General features: G+C 43.5%; 1 protein-coding gene across 1 annotated transcript in view; it reads right to left on the bottom strand.

Moving 5' to 3' along the window:
* Positions 1–2,636: 2,636 nt before the first annotated feature.
* Positions 2,637–19,586, bottom strand: part of MRPS6 (mitochondrial ribosomal protein S6) — a 64,336-nt gene continuing 47,386 nt past the window's right edge. The window contains exons 2-3 of the mRNA XM_039228999.1: positions 17,821–17,960; positions 2,637–3,199 (exon numbers count right to left, since the gene is read on the bottom strand). Coding sequence (XP_039084930.1) covers positions 3,010–3,199; positions 17,821–17,960 — 330 coding nt within the window. The 3' untranslated portion in view covers positions 2,637–3,009. The remainder of the gene's footprint in view (positions 3,200–17,820; positions 17,961–19,586) is intronic.

Here is a 19,586-nt window from a genome sequence, read left to right as displayed (position 1 = left end):
TTCACTGTTACTAAAAGGAAAAGACTGCGTGGCCTCAGGGTCCCCAGTTCAAGCTCCCAGTTGTCACTAGGTAGTTGTAGGGTCAAGGTCAAACCACTGAGCCTGCTTCCTCATCCAAAAACCAGGGATGACAATGCTTCCTTGTAAGGCTGCTGAAAGGACTAGATGGGGTCCCAGGGAAGATGTGTGCGGCCCAAAATAGGGGCCGTCAGACAGCACCTGAGCGAAAGGACACGCACACGCGAGCCATTTGGAAGAAGAGTTTGTGCTCTCACACGCCCTGGCTGAAAGCCCACACTTTCAGGAAATTCTAATAAAACAGGAAGTAGCATATTTTCCCAGATAACCTCCACTTTAGCCCTTTTATTTCCACTCGACAGTTTTTAATGACCCTCTTTACTGAACTACTGCTCTTCAAAAAGACTTACTTTACAGTGAGGAAGTTGAAGCTTGGTGCTGTCTGAGCTCTTAAGAAAAATGGTGAAATCGTGCCATTTGCAACAACCTGGACGGCCCAGAAGGTATTATGCTAAGTGAAGTAACTCAGGCAGAGAAAAGACAATTACAGAACGATTTCACTTCTTTGTCGACTCTAAAGAATAAAATAAAACAGAAAGAGACTCATAAATACAGAGAGCTGGTGGTTTTGAGACGGGAGGAAGAGTGGGTGGTGGGAGGGCAAAATAGGGGAAGGGGATTAAGAAGTACAGCCTTCCAGTTAGCAAATCAGTCAGTCATGGGGACTTAAGGAACAGCGTGGGGAATACAGTCAATAATACTGTAGTACCTTCGCACGGAGACAGAGTAACCAGACCCATGGGAGCGATCACTTTGTACATCTGTAATGTATACAAATATCAAAACACTACGTTGGATACCTGAAACTAATAGATTTCTGTACTAGGTCAACTATACATCAATTAGAGAAAGAATTAAACAAAGGGACAAACCTGATTGCCCAAGGCAGAGATGGGCAGTGTTACAGAGGGAAAGTCCTGGATTAGGAGCTGGGCTCCTCCTGATTCTCCGGGACACCTGTCTTGCACATGGGTGTCTCAGTCTCGTCATGATCTAAAAGACGCAGAGGCTAATCTCTGGGCCTCTTCCTACTTTAACATGATTTGATTGTATAAACTACTGTGACCAGAGATTGTACTCAATGGCTGGCGCTTCCGCCCCCCGCACCCTAACGATACAGGCACAGCAGCTCTGGCACTGGGTTGCTGACAGACACCTCGTGCGGAGCACCCCTTTGGGAAGGTGGAGGGGCTGGTCAATTTCTTCCGATTCACCAGCTCTGAGGAGACTGAGCCAGGAAGAAGCCTCCTCCTCACTGGCCACAGACGCCATCCGGCTGCCAGAGACGCTGGGTCCTCAGCTTGCTAGGCCTGGGGCAGAGCCCGCATCTGGACTTCCTTTAAAGGAGAATTTTTTTTTTGTCAAAGGCCAGTAGCACTTCCGGATTCTACGATTGCGGTGTAAATTCAGGCTCACAGAACAGATTATCTGGAACTGACCAGGAATGAAATTTTCGTTTCTAGATCAGTTTTCTGGCAGGCTGAGGGCATCAGGTTGGAGGCGCACAGGAGATGCCAGTTGCGTTCTCTTCCGTTAATTCCTGACGCGCCTCAAACTTGACTCAGTGCGCCAGGCTGACCGATACAAGGCCCCAGTCCCCTAAAGCCCTGCGGAGCAGCGCAGACCCCGCCTCCGGGGAGGCGTCATACTGCACAAAATATACAACAGCCAGGTAAATTTTAATTTCAAATAAACGGCACATGCTGTATGTTCCATGCGATATTGGGGCATACTTATGAGATAAAAAAAGATTCATTGTTTATCTGAAATCCCAATTTAACTGGACACCCTGCATTTCTATTTTCTAAATATGGTAACCTTAATTACACTCATTTCAAGCGAAGACTAGTTGGTTCTTAGTCTCAAAAGTATAACAACGTCCTAAAATCAACCTCTCCTCTGCCAAAACAAAAAAAAACTCAACACAAAACTCGTCTTTTTATCTCCAGGACGTGGTTTTAAAAAGTCAGTCCATAAGTGTCAAATAAAAAACAGAAAAAAAGAGATGTACCTTCTTGGGAATCTCCCTAAATTGAGAGCTCAGAGTGCCACTGGCCAGACGCCGGGGCCAGCTAGCTCTCTGGGCAACCCCAACTCAAAAGGAATTGTCTTCCAACTGTTCAAGGTAGGGGGTGAGGGGAGGCACCAAAGTGGGCACCAAAGAAGGTGGTGGGGGGAGGGGAATGGTGGGCAGAGGCATGAGAGGAAGCAGCGAGAGAGCGCAAGCCACAGGACCTTCGCGTCCCTCTACACAGAGCAACACCCACCCACGGTCAAATTAACTGTAGGATAAAAGAAAAAGTTACTGATTTTATAGAATGCCCGGTAGTTGAGGTACAGACACACCCCTGCCCCACCCTCACCCCTGACTTCTCCCGGTCTCTGCACTTGGGCTGGTAACCAGGTTAACACTCCCACGCACTGCTAGCGTCCAGGGCTTCTGGGCAGACGGCGCCCAGGCATGTTCACTGTGCTGGGGCAGATGAAGAGACAAAACATCTCCCCGAGGTTTTTTTGCAATTATGTTTATTATTCTGGTCAAAAGTTTCTCATATAAATGCAGCGGTCTTAAATTTTTATTTTGCGTGGTTCACTGGCCTGAATGACGAGCTTGCAGTGTGAGGCAGTTTTTAGAAGCTCTGCTCTTCAAAATAGTGTTAGCATCGTTGTAGCGCAAAGCCGTCACCGACAAAAAAGTTACATGAAGAAATGAAATCAAGAACGATGTGCTGGTACCACAGATCACAAAGTGGCTCTAAACCGAGCCCTTCCCCAACTTCTCACGGCAAGGGAGATCAAAAGCTAAAATACCTTCGAAAAATCAAACGGCACCTGTATCACTCTTATATCAGGGTCAAGTCTGTAAATTATTAAACCATGGTACTCAAAAGTGAGAGAATTAAATATAATGCTATAATCTGGCAAATCTTCTCACTTCCTCTTCTTCGTGGAATATAGTTTTTCTTCAAGTGGGACTGGGACAATCCCTTCACACGCTTTTACTTCCTGCGTCAGAGGGTGTTTTAAAACATTCGGTCTAATCACATCAATGTCGCGAGACAAATGTTCCATTATGCTTTCAACAGCGGTTGTTGGTGCATAAAAATCCACCAAGAAATACCTGCAATAAAATAAAAATTTGTGAATTCCTGCATTCTGAAATATAACACTTCCACTATTTTGGACAATGCTTTTTACTCCTCCCTAGAAAAAGATCAACTACACAAAAACACGTACACACCTTTGTCAAAATAGAAACTACCAGCTGACCAGCTACACAGACGTGTTCGCCCAACCCCCACCCTTCCTATGGCTTTTCCCATTACTCTTATGAAAATCTGAATCCAAACTCTTGTGCCAGCAAAAAGCACTGTGACATGACATAGAGGGGGAAATAGAGAAAGTATGGTAAAATTATGGGTTTAAAAACAATTTAGTACTCAACAAGGCTAAATCTTTCAAACCATTTTTGAGAAAGTATCTTATGAGGGAAGTCCTTATAATTTTGTAAAGGATTTCACAAGTTAACTTATCATATACCATACAAAGACACAGTGCATACCACCAGCCACACTTCACAAATTAGGAAGAACATTCCCAAAGGCAGAGACTCGTCTAAGACTATCCTGCATGTTCAAAAACTGACAAAGGATAGAAAGAAAATTCTGTGGATCTTGAGTAAGATAAAGAACTTAACGTTCCTCCACTCACAGCAGACCAATGCAGAAGGGCATCTCCTAGGCTCACTGGCTTTACCACATCAACAACTTGACCCGCTCAGCGGGATGATGTTACAAAACAGCAGCATCCCTTCTCCCTGCCCACGCCCTCCTCTCAGTTCTACAAGCGTAAGCCTCCCTTGTACTGTTTGGTCTGAACCACAGTGCTGTAGAAGGCCAGTTAGTAGTTCAGAACTCTGCAATGTTCCATCTGGGTAGGATGACCTTTGACATCACTTACTTTGTTCTAGCCACACTCTCCTCCCCTAACATATTCTCATCCTAGGGCTTCATTCTCCCCATTCCTTCTGCCAGAAATGTTCTTCGCTCGAGTTCCCCAATAGCTCACCCCTCCCCTCTGTCACGTCTCTGTCCTAATACCACCTTGTAGAGAGGCCTCTTTGATCACTTCTATGGCAACATCCTCCTTGCCCCAGGCACCAAACCTCCTTACTCTCTCTTACTCAGTGCTTGATTTTTTCCCACAGAGCTTATCACCACTGATACAGTATATAGTTGTTTACTGTCTGTCTCACTCCACTAAAACAGAGCTGCCATAGGAAGGACTTTGTTAATCTCTCCCCAGCACCCTGAACAGAGGCTAGCTAATACACAGCAGAGCCATAGTAAGTATTGACAGTGGTAGCGTTAGCATGAAAGGTGGAATTCTCACAGAGGGCAGGAGAGACCAAACTGAAAATGGACAAATTCAACAAGGAAGGAAGTTACAGGAAAAGGATGACATTTTGTGTAATTCCATACAAAGAGAGTTCAAACTCACAAAACAACTTCCCAAGTGATCATTCACCGTTAGCCAAGCCTAGTGGAAAAGTTATTCAAGTAAATAATTATTAAAAGTGAAATGAAAGAAAAACATATACGATACAAAAACACTAATCAAAAGAAAACTCCAGTGGCTACAGTAATATCAAAGTAGATTTCAGAGCAAAGAAAAGTTACCAGGGACAGAAAAAGATAATATATAACAATTCGTTCACCAAGAAGACACAACAATCCTAAATGTGTATGTTTCAAACAGCAGAACTTCATCACACAGGAAGAAAACTAACAGCACTGAGAAGAGAAATTTAAAACTACAGTTGGAGACTTTTAACATTCCTCTCGGCAATCAATACAACTAGTATACAGAAAATCAGCAAGGAAATACAGAAAGTGAGCACCACCATCAACCAACTGGGTCTGACCTTTACAGGACCCTCCAAACCAAAAAGAGCAGGATACACACAGTTCTCGATTGCAAACAGAACATTTACCAAGGTCAACCATATTCTGGGCCATAAAACAAGTCTCAATAAATCTGAAGGGATTTGAATCACACAGAAAACTTGGAAAAATCTCCACAAATACTTGGAAACTAAACATACATCTCAACAGCCTACGGGTCAAAGAAGTCAAAAGGGAATGTGAACTGAATGAAAATGAAAGCAACGTAACAAAGTTTGGGGAATGCCACGAAAGCAGGAAATTTATAGCACTAAACACTTACGTAAGAAGAGACAAAAAGATTCAAAGTGTCCACCTTAAGAAGCTAGAAAAAAAAGAGCAAATTAAACACAAACTAAGACCAAAATAATAATAATAATAACAATAATAAAGATCAGAGCAGAAGTCTCTGAAGCAAAAAAACAGAAAAACAAGAGAACATCAATTAAATCAAAGACTAGTTCACTGAGATCAGTAAAATTGATACACCTCTAGTCAGACTGATCAGTAGAAAAAAATAAAGTGATAAATTACTAATATTAGAAATGAGAAGTGAAATAATAAAAGGATGGAAAAGACTATTATAAACAAATTTTGCAACAAATTTGACAACTTAGATGAAATTTCTTGAAAAAAATGCAAGCTATCAAAATTCACTCCAAAAGAAATAGAAAGCCTGAATAGCCCTATATTAAAGGAATTAAATTTGTAGTTATAAGCCTTCCCACAAAGAAAACCAAAGGCCCAAATAACTTCACCAGTGAATTCTACTAAACATTTGAGGAAAAATATACCAATTTTGGCACAAACTGGTCCAGAAAGTAAGAAAACACTTCTCAGTATGTTCTATGAAACTAGCAGTACCCTTATGGCAAAACGAGACAAAGACATGACAAGAAAAGAAAAAACTGATCAATATCTCTCATAAACATAAATGAAAAAAAAATTTTACAAACTGATTACTAAGATATATGAAAAGAATAATGTATCATGATTGAGTAGAGTTTATCACAGAAAGCAAGACTGGTTTAACATTCGAAGCCAACCAATGTGTATCATATTAACAAACTAAAAAAGAAAAACCATGTGATCATTCCAATAATACAATAATAGTAAAAGAAAAAAAAAAGCAGCAGCTGCATTGAACAAAATTCCATATCCACTCCTGATAAACTCTCAGCAAAGCAGGACTACAAGGGAACTTCTTCAACCTTACAAAAGGTATCTATATAAAACCGAGAACTAACTAACATCACACCAACTGGTGAAAGTCTGAATTTTTTCTCCTGAGACTGGGAATAAACAAGGGTGTCTATTCTCACCATTTCCATCCAATACTTTACTGGAGGTTCTTGCGAGTGCCATAAGGCAAGAAAAAAAGAAAAGGCATGCAGATTGATAAGCAGTAAAACTGTCTATATTTACAGATGAAATGACTGTGTCTTCAGAAGAATCTAAAGAAATTTGTAAAAAATATACTACAATATGTGAGTTTAGCAAGGCTGCAAGATACAAGATCAGTACACGAAAATCAACTATAATTCTGTGTATTAGCAACAAATAATGACACCTTAAAATTAAATATGGAGTACTTAAGGATAAATCTGACAAAAGATATGTAAGACCTGTACACTAAAAACCATGCATTATTCAAAGAAATTAAAGAAAACCCACTTAAATGGAGGTTTATGTAGATGTCAATTCTCCAAAACTTATCTATAAATTCAAAAGGATCTCAATCAAAATCCTAAAAGACATTTTTATTAGATATTGATTAACTGATTTTAAGGTACACAGAGAAACTCAAAGGCCCTAGCACAGCCAAAACAACTTTGATAAAGAATGAAGCTGAAGAACACTACCTGATTTCAAGACTCATTATAAAGCCACGGTAATCAAGGCAATATGGTATTTGTATAAAGATACACAAACAGATCCGTAGAACAGAGTCCAGAAACAGATCCATACATATATGCACAACTGGTTTTTGACAAAGGTGCAAAGGCAATTTAGTAGAGAAAAGTGTCTTTTCAACAAATGGTGCTCAACAATTCTATATATGTATGCAAAAAAGTGAACTTTGATCCATACTTGTATCATATTCAAAAATTCCCTCAAAATGGGACACGGATCTAAATATAAAACATATAAGCTATAAAAATGGAAGAAACACAAGAGAAAACCTCTGGGGCCTTGAGGTATGCAAAGATTCTTTAGACATGACACTAAAAGCAAAATCCATAAAGAAAAATTTGATAAACTAGCCTTCAGCAAAATTAAACATTGCTCTTTGAAAGATACGGCTTATAAAAAGACAACCCACAGGCTGGGATTTGCAAATCGCATGTCTGATAAAGGACTTGTTTCCAGAGTATAAAGAACTCTCAAAATTTAATTAAAGAAAAAATTTTAATGGGCATAAAATCTGAATGGACTTTCACCAAAGATATATTATGGCCAAGAAGCACACAAGAAAGATGCTTAATACAACTCTTGAAATGCAAATTATAACCAAAAAGAGATACCTACTAGATTGGCTAAAATTAAAAAGAATGACCAATACCAAGTGCTGGTGAGGAAAGAGAGGAATGAGCATTCTCACACGCTGCTGGTGAGAATGTAAAATGATACAACTTTTTTTGGCATTTTCTTAAAAGTTAAACATACACACTTGCCATTATGATCAAGCCATCTACTCCTAGGTATTTGTCCAAGAAAATTAAAATGTAATAAGTCCTACAACAACCTGTACATGAATGTTTGCAGCAGCAGCTCCACTTATAATCCCAAATTGGAAACAACACAAATATACAGCAACATGTAAACCAATAAACAAACTCATGATATATCCATACAATGCCATACTACTCAGCCATAAAAAGGAATAAGCTATTGATATACACTATTGGGGAATCTCAGAATAATTTTGCTGATTGAAAGAAACTAGGGTAAAAAAAAGGGTAAATGCGGTCTGATTATATCTAAGTAAGATTCTAGAAAATATAAACTAATCTACAGTTAAAGAAAGCAGACCAGTGGTTGTTAGAGATGGGGAACAAGTGGAGGGAAGGATCACAAGAAGCAGGAGGGAATTTCTGGGGTGATCAGTTTGTTTATTATCTTGATTGCAGTGATTTCATGGGTATATATACATATGTCAAACTTATTAAAGTGTATGTATTAATAAATACATGTAGTTTATTGTGTTGATTTAAAGCTGTTGATTGATTAATGGCACATAGAAAGCTGAATGGGCAGGACTTGGTGAATGATCTGATATGGGTGGTAGTGATGAGGGAGCAATTACAGATAATGAAGCCACACAGAGTTTCTCAAGAAATGACATAGGGGTGTCTGGGTGGCTCACTCAGTTGAGCATCTGAGTTGTCATGATCTCACGTTCATGGTTTCGAGCCCCCCATCAGGCTCTGTGCTGACAGCTCACACCCTAGAACCTGCTTTGGATTCAGTATCTCCCTCTCTCTCTGCTCTTCCCTGCTCATGCCGTTTCTCAAAAAGTAAAACAAAATGTTTAAAAAAACTGAAAAAGAAAACAAATTAAATGTAATAAAAATGATTTATAAACTCCTCCAACATCAGACAAACTTCTTGAGGAAGTGACTTTTACTTCTGCTCACGGACGAGATTACCATTTGGACTTACTCTGAAAATCACACACCAATCTGGTCAAATTTTCCAAGGTGTAATTCCACCTGTTTATTTCTGCACCATACGGAAGGCACTAGGTTTGCAAATCACCAAACTTAACTGCTCATTTGTTCAACATTTAATTATTGATTACTTACCTTGAGTAAGGCTCTAATACAGAGCCTAAAAAGTTAGTGTGATCAAGTATAAATCACCTTCTCTTTGGTAATCCCCAGCCCTTTATCCAACTCCCTCAAACTCCAGTAACTAAGGCCGCCTGGTGGGCAGGGCAGGGAACTCTCTCACTCAACACAGTCGCAGCATTTCTTTCTTCCTATTTTATTCATTTGTTCTTTCATTCCATATTCATCAAAATGTCCCTCCAAACTACCACAGACAACTTATGACCTCACCCTCTGTTTGCCAGCATTCCCACCATACTTAACTCTACAGCTCCTTCCTCTTCCCGTGCCTTTCGTCTAGTTTCCCTAGAACTATCTTCCTCTTTTGCTTTAGTACACTTAAAGCCCTGTGCTGACAGCCTGAGGCAGCATGCTGGTGAAATGCCATGTATCACAGGGTAATGTGGAAGAGAGTCTTAGCAAGGGCTAGACATGCTCTGAGCACTCAATAACCCAGGCTATCACCACTGCCAGTCCTTGAAGTATTCCAAGTGCCCACTCCCTCCAGAAAGTCCACAGACATCTGCTCTAGAGTTAAAACTGACCTTCTTTATAGTCAAGTATTTAAGGTATTCAAATACCCTAACTGGGGTTCAGCAACCATTGTTTTCTTCCATTTTCCATTCAAGTGTACTAGAGGCATTTTTTGAGGGCTAGCTTCAGTGTCTACTAAACACGTTTCTAAGAGAAAGTGGGTGTACAGTTGCCAACGACCAACTCAACTGCTCACAGATCAACTCTCATGTAGTCCTAGTGCACATTATCCGTACACGGGCACTCACCAAATAATCCTAAGAAAGACACCCAAAGCTTTGGGGTACCATTTTGTGGTAAGGGTAAAAAAGAATACCCCAAGGATGGAAGGAAGCTAAACGCCAGATATTACCAGAAACCTCCTATTCCAGAAATTAAAAGTGTCTTACATAGAACTTTCTGATTTTCAAAGTGCTTTCACATCTTTTAGACAGCTTCTGAGAAAGAGGATAAGCAGGAAGTGGAACCTCCACCCCACGTGGCCCATTCAGAAAATGGAAGAGGAAGTTCCTCTGGGTGTTGTTTTGGTCCAAGAGCCCTGTCCTAGCAACACGCCTGCTTTAGCAGTTTTCAGAGTGGGCCTCCTACAGATGGCCTCCTCGAGTTTTAGAATGATTAAGTCACTAACTAGCTCAAGGTCACTCAGCTAACTAAGCGGCCACAGCCAGGGTTCTAACAGAGCAGCTCTTTTGACTCCAGGTTACAAGAAGCCACACAAAGCTTTGGGACCAGTGGGTTACAGAATCACAGAATGTAAATGCTGGAGGGGACCATGAAGACAATGCAGTCCAACTCCTTCATGTTGCTTATGAGGGAACTGGGGAACTGCTCTGCTCCAGGTCACGGGGTAAAAGGCCGGTTCCAGACTCCAGGCCCCATAGTTCCTCACTCTGTCAACCACAACACTGGGTTCCTGCAGCCAGCATTCTGGAGGTTTCTCAAGGATAGGGAGAAGTCCTAGAAAAAGGCCTGTAAGTCCTAAGATTGGGCTGTAACTTGGCTTCTGGAAGATCACTGTTACTACAGGAACACTTACAGGCTTTACCTTTTACCTACTCTGCCTTCCCTCCGCCAGTCAGGACACCCCTCTAGCAACCTTCTAGCAAAGCTGAACAAGAACACTGGCCAAAGTGCAAAGAGGTTTGTGCCCACAACCGCACCTGTGACAGTCATTTCATGCGTATCACCCCGCTCATCTGTGGCTAGGGTCAGTGTGGGCAAAGACTGTTTCTACTCCCATGCTCCATATCATGGAAATTTCCACCGAAATGAAACACCACCAAAACAGAAAAGAGGGGAAGTGGCTCAGAGATGGGCAGATTTTACTGTACTCACCACTCCTGGTTGAAAGCTGAACCTCTTACTTCCTCCTCTCCCTCCGAGGACATCAAGTGGTCTCTCTCCACCATGAGGGAACCAAGCAGAAGTCCAGGATGAACTCAATCTCCATCTGCCTCAGTGGCCCAAGGCCATGGGTCGATGGTCCATTATGGCTTTCCCACACAGAAAAGACCATGACCAATTCCTGGCTATTGCCAGTTTATGCTTTTTCCACATAAGCAGACACACTGAACTGGTCAGTGAACATCTGCTATGGGCATATCTCAGAGGGAGGCTAAAAAGGAGAACAGAATGTCCTCGACCTCCCAGAACATGTAGTCCAGGCTGAGAGAGGTCACAGGGGTTACTGTGCTGGCAGAAACCTGGGCTCCCACTATGTCCACTGGCCAGCCAGTCCTGCAGGCGACTGTGGAGGTGAGGAGGTGGTCATGGACATCCAACTCCTGGCTGCTGGGTTTTTCTAACTTACAGGAGGACCTGAGGAATGACAGAGGCAGGAGAGAGTACCCAGTGCAGCCCTGCATTTCCAGTTTTGCACACGAAGGAAGCGAGGCCTAGAAACGGCCTACTTAGAGTAGTGGGTTGGTAAGTTCCTGATGCCTGCAAGGATCCCTTTCCTGTGACCACACAGGTCCGTAACAGAACTGTAAAAGTGGGAGTTAGGTTGAAAAAAATGACCTTGAACTTCCCTGATACCTACTCCTTACATCCCGAAGGCTACCCCGGAGAAACCATTCTGAAATCCAGATGAGCTGCTGTTCAAGGGAAGGGGACCGAAAGAGGAGTGGAGGAATCCGAGAGCCCCTGCCCCCTCGTTCAGCCTGGCCCTCGGGAGGGGAGGATCAAGAGGATTCAATAACCACAATTAAGTATCAATTGTTCCTTCTTCCCCTAGCCAAGCAAGGCAGAACCAAAATACAAGACCAAAGCACAACACATACGGATTCTTTCTTAGCCCACGCTCACAATTTAAGCTCGAATTAGTGGGGAAATAGGATTGTAACTGTCACTGCCTAGACATCCCCCAAAGCCAGCATTCCAATAAGGACAAAAAAGTTCTCCAGTTAGCCCTCCATTCTCTAATCAATAATTAATGAATGGACATATCATTTTGGAAAATCCAGCTTAGCGATCTAAAGTCTAAAGACATTATACACTCGTGCACCTTCAACCTCGTGCGGCTCAGCGGCACCGGTGAGCTGGTTCTGCGCACCAGGCACAGAGGGCTGATGGACACACCAGCACCGCCTCAAACATGAAGCCCAGCAGTGCTTACATTTAACCGGGTGTTTTCCCACGTGTGGTTCTAATTACACAAGCACTTCACCTACAGGGTAGAAATCAGCTTTACCCAAGCATCTCTTTTTTCTACAGAAAGCACTGAACTTCTGTGCAGCACCAGCTCTGCAGAAGCGCAAGCAAAGGGATGACTGACACCAGGTGAGGAAGAGAAAGGACAGAAAGAGGTTCAATACATGAACGCAATTCTCACTGCAGATGCCAGTGTGCAAAAGCTGGAGGGAACGATTTCATAGGTACAACTGCCCCCATATTCAAGGTGGTAATTTACCTTCCTCTGAACTTAAGACACTCTCAACCTCACCAATCTCTCCACTACCAGACTGAAACCCTAGGGAGCTGAGAAGCCACAGAGAAATGGCTTCCCCAGGACAGACTGAACCCAATACTGGAAAATGATGCCACTAGAACACTCCATTCACAGCAGTTGGTTCACCGGAGGGGGTGGGGAAGGGGGGGAGGCGGGGGGGGGGGGCAGCAGCTCTCGCTATCCTTTACCCCTCCTCTCTGGGGTCCCACCCCTAGTCTCCCTCAGTCACCTTGTGCCCAAGCTGTCACCAGCCCCCTCCCTGCCCCAGGTTGTTGAGGGAAGATGTGTCTTCTGGCAATGCTCCTACCTTTAAAGGTCATATTCGTTGTTTATTTCACTTTTGTTTTAACCCTGTTATTTACAAGTTTACGGTAAAAGCGCTTGCTTGAATTTGAGTTATATTCTTTGTCTCTGTTTCTGTCAGACACAGTCGCACACTCACAGCCTCCCCTTCCCCCTAGCAGACAAGTGGAAATTTCCACTGAAGCGCTCAGTGGCTCACGGTGGGTGGGGGTTGGAGGAGGGGGATGGGAGGGATCTGAAACCATGAAGCATCTTCGAGCCTTTCTGAGGATAGGAAACAGATCCATCTGAATGCCAGTTTCTAGACTGTATCAGCTAAACCTTGCTGGCTTCAGGCTTCGCTTAGACAGTGAGTTCTTCACTTTAAAACCAAGGAACTCTCTGCATGGAAAAGCCCTATTTCCTTTTATATCTGTTGGGTCTCATGCATTTTTAAAACCACTAAACCTAGAGGCGAATCCTTACAAATCTCAGGGCACTGCCACTAAAAAAGAAACCAAGAAACCTCCAAGGCCACAGCAGCCCTGTCTTGAAACCCGGTTGTAGAGCACCTTCACACAAGAATGGGGTCAGGATGCTGGCCTGGACTTAATGCTGGCAGGAAAGCACGAGAACATGGAAATGTTAGCTAACAGGAAAACTACAGAGAAGAATCAATCTCCTCTAGAGAGGGTGCCAGCTCTCTTGGAGTAAGCTGCAGACACATTTGGGGAGCGAGTCAGTAAAATTCCACTGATTCACCATAGAGCCAGTTATTTTTATCATTCTGCTTACCCATAAATAGAAGGGCATCTTATATGTAGGCCAGCAGACCTTATAAGCACCTACTCACATTTTAATGCAAATGAGAATGGAGAAAGGAGGGAAGAAACCGGCAAGAAAATTCTCCTTCACTACTTAAGAGTTCTTTTACACACGTCTTCTGGAATAAGTCCTATCTCAATGCAGTAAAATCAGACCTGGTAAAAACGGTCAAAGCCAATTGGAGGCCTCCTCTTACAAACAAGTACAAGCCGTGTGTGAAATATGGACCACAGTCCCTTCTGCAGTTCTCTCTCCTCCACCAGAAAGCCTGCTCAGTCTCTGTCCAGCCCCATCTAGTGGAAATAGAGCCTTCAACTAGTACATGCAATCTTGAAGTCTGACATTGGAGTGGTTCTGGCAGAAAGGGACAGACACCATGACTCAGAAAATGCCTGTCCTGGGGCGACTGGGTGGCTCAGTCAGTTAAGCTTCTGACTTCAGCTCAGGTCATGATCTCACAGTTTGTGAGTTCGAGCCCCGTGTCGGGCTCTCTGCTGACAGCTCAAAGCCTGAAGCCTGCTTTAGATTCTGTGTCTCCCTCTCTCTCTGCCCCTCCTTTGCTCGTACTCTCTCTCTCTCTCAAAACTAAATAAACATTAAAAAATAAATTTAAAAAGAGAAAATGCCTGTCCTCTTTAGCAAGGGTCTAAAGGAACATCTACTCCCACTGCTCCCCTCTGCATACGTGACATCATCACCATTTAGATTCTGAGGAATGCAGTCAAGAACCTTCTACAACACCCACCTTCCCTTTCTGAGTTGATGAAGGTATCAAGGCGAGCATCTGAAGGTACAAAGCAGAGAAAATCTAGTGGCCCCCAGACACCAAAGCAAATCCAGAGGTGAGAAGTAATCTCAAGACTTGTAAGACCTGCCACCCCGCCCTTCGCCCCCCTCTTCCTCAACTCTGAGTCCTACTCCAATCATTTCCAGACACTGCCTGGACACGACAGGTGGTGAGTGAGGCCAGAAGCCTATATCTGGAAAGCTGGTCCAGGAGATGCAAACTTCCCAGCACCCCCACCTGGCCCAAGGAGCAATGCGGCATCTGGCTAACTCCTTCCTGGTCTAATTCCCATCACCTGGGGGACAAGTGAACTAGTACACGGAATGTGACAACTCTGCATTATTTCTGACACACACGGTGTAATAACCGCCAGGTGCTACCTCCTTCTCTGGGAAGACTCCCCAGATAACCCTGAACTAGCAGCATCTCTCCGACCTAGGCACTTTTCTACCCACACATCTTTCTTTTTGGGCCTACTTGGCATGCGTGAGGCAGTGGTATGTAACAGTCTGGCTGGTGGCCAGGTAAGCGGTATGCAGGCAAGTCCCAGACTGGACCAACAACCCCTTGTGACCAGAAGCCACAACAACCACAAGAACCATCCTAAGACCTAGGAATACCACCAGCTCATATATTTCCTCCCATAAAATGTAAAAGCAACAAACACAAAATACCGACGCACCACGATGTGATGTGGATTCTTGGAGGGCATCTGGAGCCGCTCATTAGCCAGCTAAAAAACTGGCTCTCACATACCAGCCTCAGGATTCCAATCAGTGCCTCACCAAAACTACGGATACGTGCCATGGCCTCCAGGGCTGTTCGATGAGTTAAAAGCTTTTGACTGCTTGGGGCGCCTGGACGGCTCAGTTGGTTAAGCGTCCAACTCTTGGCTTTGGCTCAGGTCATGATTTCACGGTTCACGGGTTCGAGCCCCACGCTGGGCTCTGTGCTGACAGGTCGGAGCCTGCTTGGGATTCTCTGTCTCCCTCTCTCCCTGACCCTCCTCCACTCATGCCTACTCTCTTTAACAATTAATAAACTTAAAAAAGAAACCTTTTAAATGCTAAATTCATAACAAACAAGTCCACTGTTTCTTCTTAATCAGCTCAAAAGTGAGCCTTCTGAGCACCTAGTACCTAATCCTGACACATAATCCACTAAATACACATTTGTAACATGTTATGTGGCTATGTGCAGTGCACACACAGAACTTACCAAATGAACAAAATGCCTGGTACAAACATAACGGGGTGGTGATCCTAGAGGAGGACTGGCTGGTCAAGAGGACATCAGACCGCCGACATCTGCCACACCACTCGATTTTAAATCTTTATCCAGGTAACTCCAAGATATATTAGCCCCTCATCTCTTTTACCAAAGCTCACTGTGAGGAGTATTAGTGAGTGTTACAAAAATAAAAGATAATGGTCAAATAAAGTTGACAAATGAAGGTATCTAACTGAAGAGCCTCTCACCATCAGTACACTGACGTGTACTGCGCATTTCTAGAAGGATCAGACCGTGCAAGGGTTCCCACATCTAAATGCTCTTTCTCTTTCTCTCTCTCTCTCTCTCTCTCTCACACACACACACACACACACACACACACACACACACACCATTTTTTGGTGGAGCATATCTGTATAACTAGTATTTCAGAGATCACGCTTTGGGAAATATTACCTTAAACAAACACCTATCAGACATTGATTAATTCCAGAAAAACAAGCTTAAAACATGAACCTCTCCAACTGGGAGGTTGGAGCACATACATACATCACACTTAAAGAATGCTGCTCTTCCTCTGCTGACGCGTCTGAAAGTACAAGAACCTGAAATAAAACTGCTAAATGTAAATGAACCAAGAGATCCAACAGAGTCTTTGGTGGGGCACGTGTGCCGCATCAGGAGTCCGGAACGTAGGGCTAGATGTCGCCAGCAGTTCTGGCTTAGTTCCAGGGGAGTTCCTCCAGGGTCTGAACTGATCCCATCCACAAAAGAAGAACAGCAGCACCCAACACCAGCAGTGCACACAGAGAGCAGTTCTCAAAGTGTGGTCCTTGGACAGAGGCATCAGCACCACCCAAGTACTTGCAGGAAGTGCAAATTCTAGAATGCTGGTCACACCAACCCTCAACAAAGTCAAATCGACCACTTGGCAAAGGGGCAGAAGAAAACACTCCTATGTCCATCCCTGAAAACACCTGGATGAGGAAAGAGGCTTCTGTCCCTGCTCAGTGCCTTCCATCAGAGACCTGGCTATAATTCTTAGCTAAATTTTATATGCTTCTCTCTAAACAAAAAGGCAAAATAATGCACAGCCTTGCTGTTAAAATGAAGCCCCTTTGTGGTTAAGTTAAAAAAAAAAGTTATACACACAATCTCCATCCCTCACTGTTTTCGATTGTGGGAAAGGAATGGCCACCGTGCATTTCGTGTTGCCTAGCAACACCGCAGGCACTCTCTTCAGAGGTGTTCTCAAGAAGCTGAACACTAGCACCAAACAAGGTGAAGCAATCGAAAGATGAAATCGGCAGTACATGCTATGCCCTGGCAGTAAGTTTAAATGCAGTAAGAAAGCCTCGGTGTGCGGCGTGACTGCACACAGGCCTCTCCCGTGCACTGCACTTGCACAGGCCCACCAGCTCCACGTGGGTAAGAGCAGCACCATCCGACACCCCATGCTGTCCGCAGAGCACATCCAGAGATGGCCTCACTCAATGCCCATGACAACGTGGACAGGAGAACCACCACCCAAGTTCAAGTATTCAAGGAAGCAAGAATCAGAGAAGGTAAAGACTCGCTCAAGGCCACACAGCTGGCAAGTATCAGAGGGAGAATCAGGTCTTCAACTCCTGGACTTTTCCATGACGATGAAAACTGATTCCCATCTTCTCTATCACTACTTCTGGGAAACTCAACAATATGAGAAAATTCCTCATCCAAACCAGAAATCACGAATGTAACAATAACACCATCAGGATTCAGAAAAGCTTCAAACCAACTGACTGAGCAAAGTGGTATCAAAGAATTTCTACAAGGAGGGTTAGTACTACAGAATCAAATCTTTGACATGTTTGGGGAAGCTGCTATATACTAGATGAGAAAAAATTTCCTACTAGAAAATTGTGATTATTGTTTGGAGTACATAAAACAACCATTTCTCTATTCTGAGTCATATGCATTAGTCAAAAAGAGCACCTTTTGCTTCTTACCTGCAACCCACATATTTACAAAGGATGCACAGAGTATGTGCACAGCACATTGCTCACGAAGGTGTTCTAAAGACAAAGCTAAAGAAATGTCAACAGAAAACCGTGCTTAGGATGACAAGAAAAGTTTCCCACAATCAAAAGCTTAGACACCTGTACTCCCAGCATGACTTGTTTTTGTACTCTGATTATGGTTTATTACAGGCCAGCTTTACTCTAGCCCCATTTGATACACAGCATGGCTAGAGTGTGGACCTGCACGCCACCTGGCACAAAGGCGATATACTGAGAAATTGTAATAGTTAAATATAATAATACTAAACAGTATTCTTTACAGCCTATCAAAGACTTTTTCAAGATGCATGTAGACACTTACCCTCCTCTACTGTGCCGCTGACCGTGGGCAGAAATCTTATAAGGCAGTGCTCGGTCACCCAGATTTTCCAAGTTCCTCACTACCGCCCCTCTGTCCATCAGGGCTTCTATTGTACGTTTCAAAGCAGCAGCGGTCTCTGGCTGTTTTTTTGTTTTCATTTTTAAAGAGAAGAAAAAAACACATCAGAATCAACATAAGAACTAGAATGATAAAGCTTTGTCAGTTCCAATCATAACAGCTCTATTGGCAGGGAAAAAGGCAACAGAAACTGTCTTGCTAACTTAAAATTTAAAGAGAGAGACATTTAGTGTAAGGATATGAGATAGCTCACAGGTAATGAAGGAAAATCTGAAGAACCAGGCCTCGGAGAGTTCGGGAACCAGAGCAGCTCCTGGGATCTGGGAGGCAGGAACTAATAAATGGCTTCTTCAGAGCACCTTGGCCAGGATGAATCCACGCCAATCATTGTCAATCCTCGTATCCCATGACTCAAAATCTAAATTCCAGAGGAAGAGCACCCCATCCTCTGGGCAGGACACTCTGATTGGCCATCCCACCAGAACCACAGCCAGGGGGAAAGGGTGGTCCCCAAAGAAAAATAGGCAGATTAGAACCAAAGGGGTTGGGCGGGGGGGGAGGATGATTAAGATTCCATCTCTGCTCTTGTGGAGCTTACAATCTAATAAAGGGATTAACACAAAAAACCCACGTTAAGAAGACCAGAAGGCAGAACACAGAAGTGACATAGGGGCTGGAGAGCCGTTCAGTTGTGAAAATGACTGCATTAAAGAAAAGCTCATTTGAGAGGAGCCCTGCAAAATGACAACGGGAGATGCAAAGAACAAATGAAACTAGCGCTGAGTGAAAGAGCAAAGGCAAGAAAGTCCAAGCACATGGAGGAAGTAACTAGGACTTCCACCAGATGAAGACCGGGACACAGGGGGGCTGGGAGGTGACAGGCTGGGTACAGTATACAAATACAAAATACTTATTAGAAAAACAAAATTCAAACAATATAAAATCTCACCACCCAGAGATAAAAAACTTCAAACATTCTGATGAATTTCTTTCCAGATCTCTCTCTTTACATATGTATATACCAAAGAATTTTGGAAGCAAATAATATACTTTACAGGGTAAACCTGAGAAGATGTGGCTAATGTAATGTGGAGAATGAGGCCGAGACGTGGCAAAAGAGGGGTGTCTAAATACAGTAGCTGGAAAAACAGTATTGTTGCTAACAGCTAATGCGAAATCTGGAGGAGCTGGTTGGGGACAAGAAAAGACGGATTTGGTTTAAGACATGCTGAGTCTGAGATGCCTACTGCTCCTCAAGGTTGACCTCTCAAAATGTAAACTTAAGTCAAAACAACAGGGAGGGTTAGAATTACCCATTTAATAATCATCTACACAGGAGGGCTGTCTGAAGCCTTAGGAATAGGGAGATCAAGGAGAGAGGGTACAGGGGAGGGAAGAGATCAACAGAACCTTGGGGAACACAACCATCTGGGGCTGACCAGGGAACTCAAAGTCAGAAAAGCCAACAGAAAAGGTAGTCAAACAGTAAAAGGAAAATCAGGTCCACGTGGTCAGAGAAACTAAGGGATGAGGCAGACTTCAGAACAACAGGGTAGAGGGAGAAAATGAAGACAATGCCATCGTGTGCTGGCTGCATGGTCACACTACTACGGGACAGGGCTAGAAGACGGATGGCAAGTTTCTACCATGCAGGTGTGACAGCAAGAAAGAGAGAGAAACAAAGCCAG

The sequence above is a fragment of the Hyaena hyaena genome, unplaced genomic scaffold, assembly GCF_003009895.1.
Source record: "Hyaena hyaena isolate Hyena2069 unplaced genomic scaffold, ASM300989v1 scaffold_2, whole genome shotgun sequence".
Classification (NCBI taxonomy): Eukaryota; Metazoa; Chordata; class Mammalia; order Carnivora; family Hyaenidae; genus Hyaena; species Hyaena hyaena.
The sequence above is the reverse complement of the archived record's forward strand: the minus strand, read 5'-3'. Positions and strand labels throughout refer to the sequence as shown.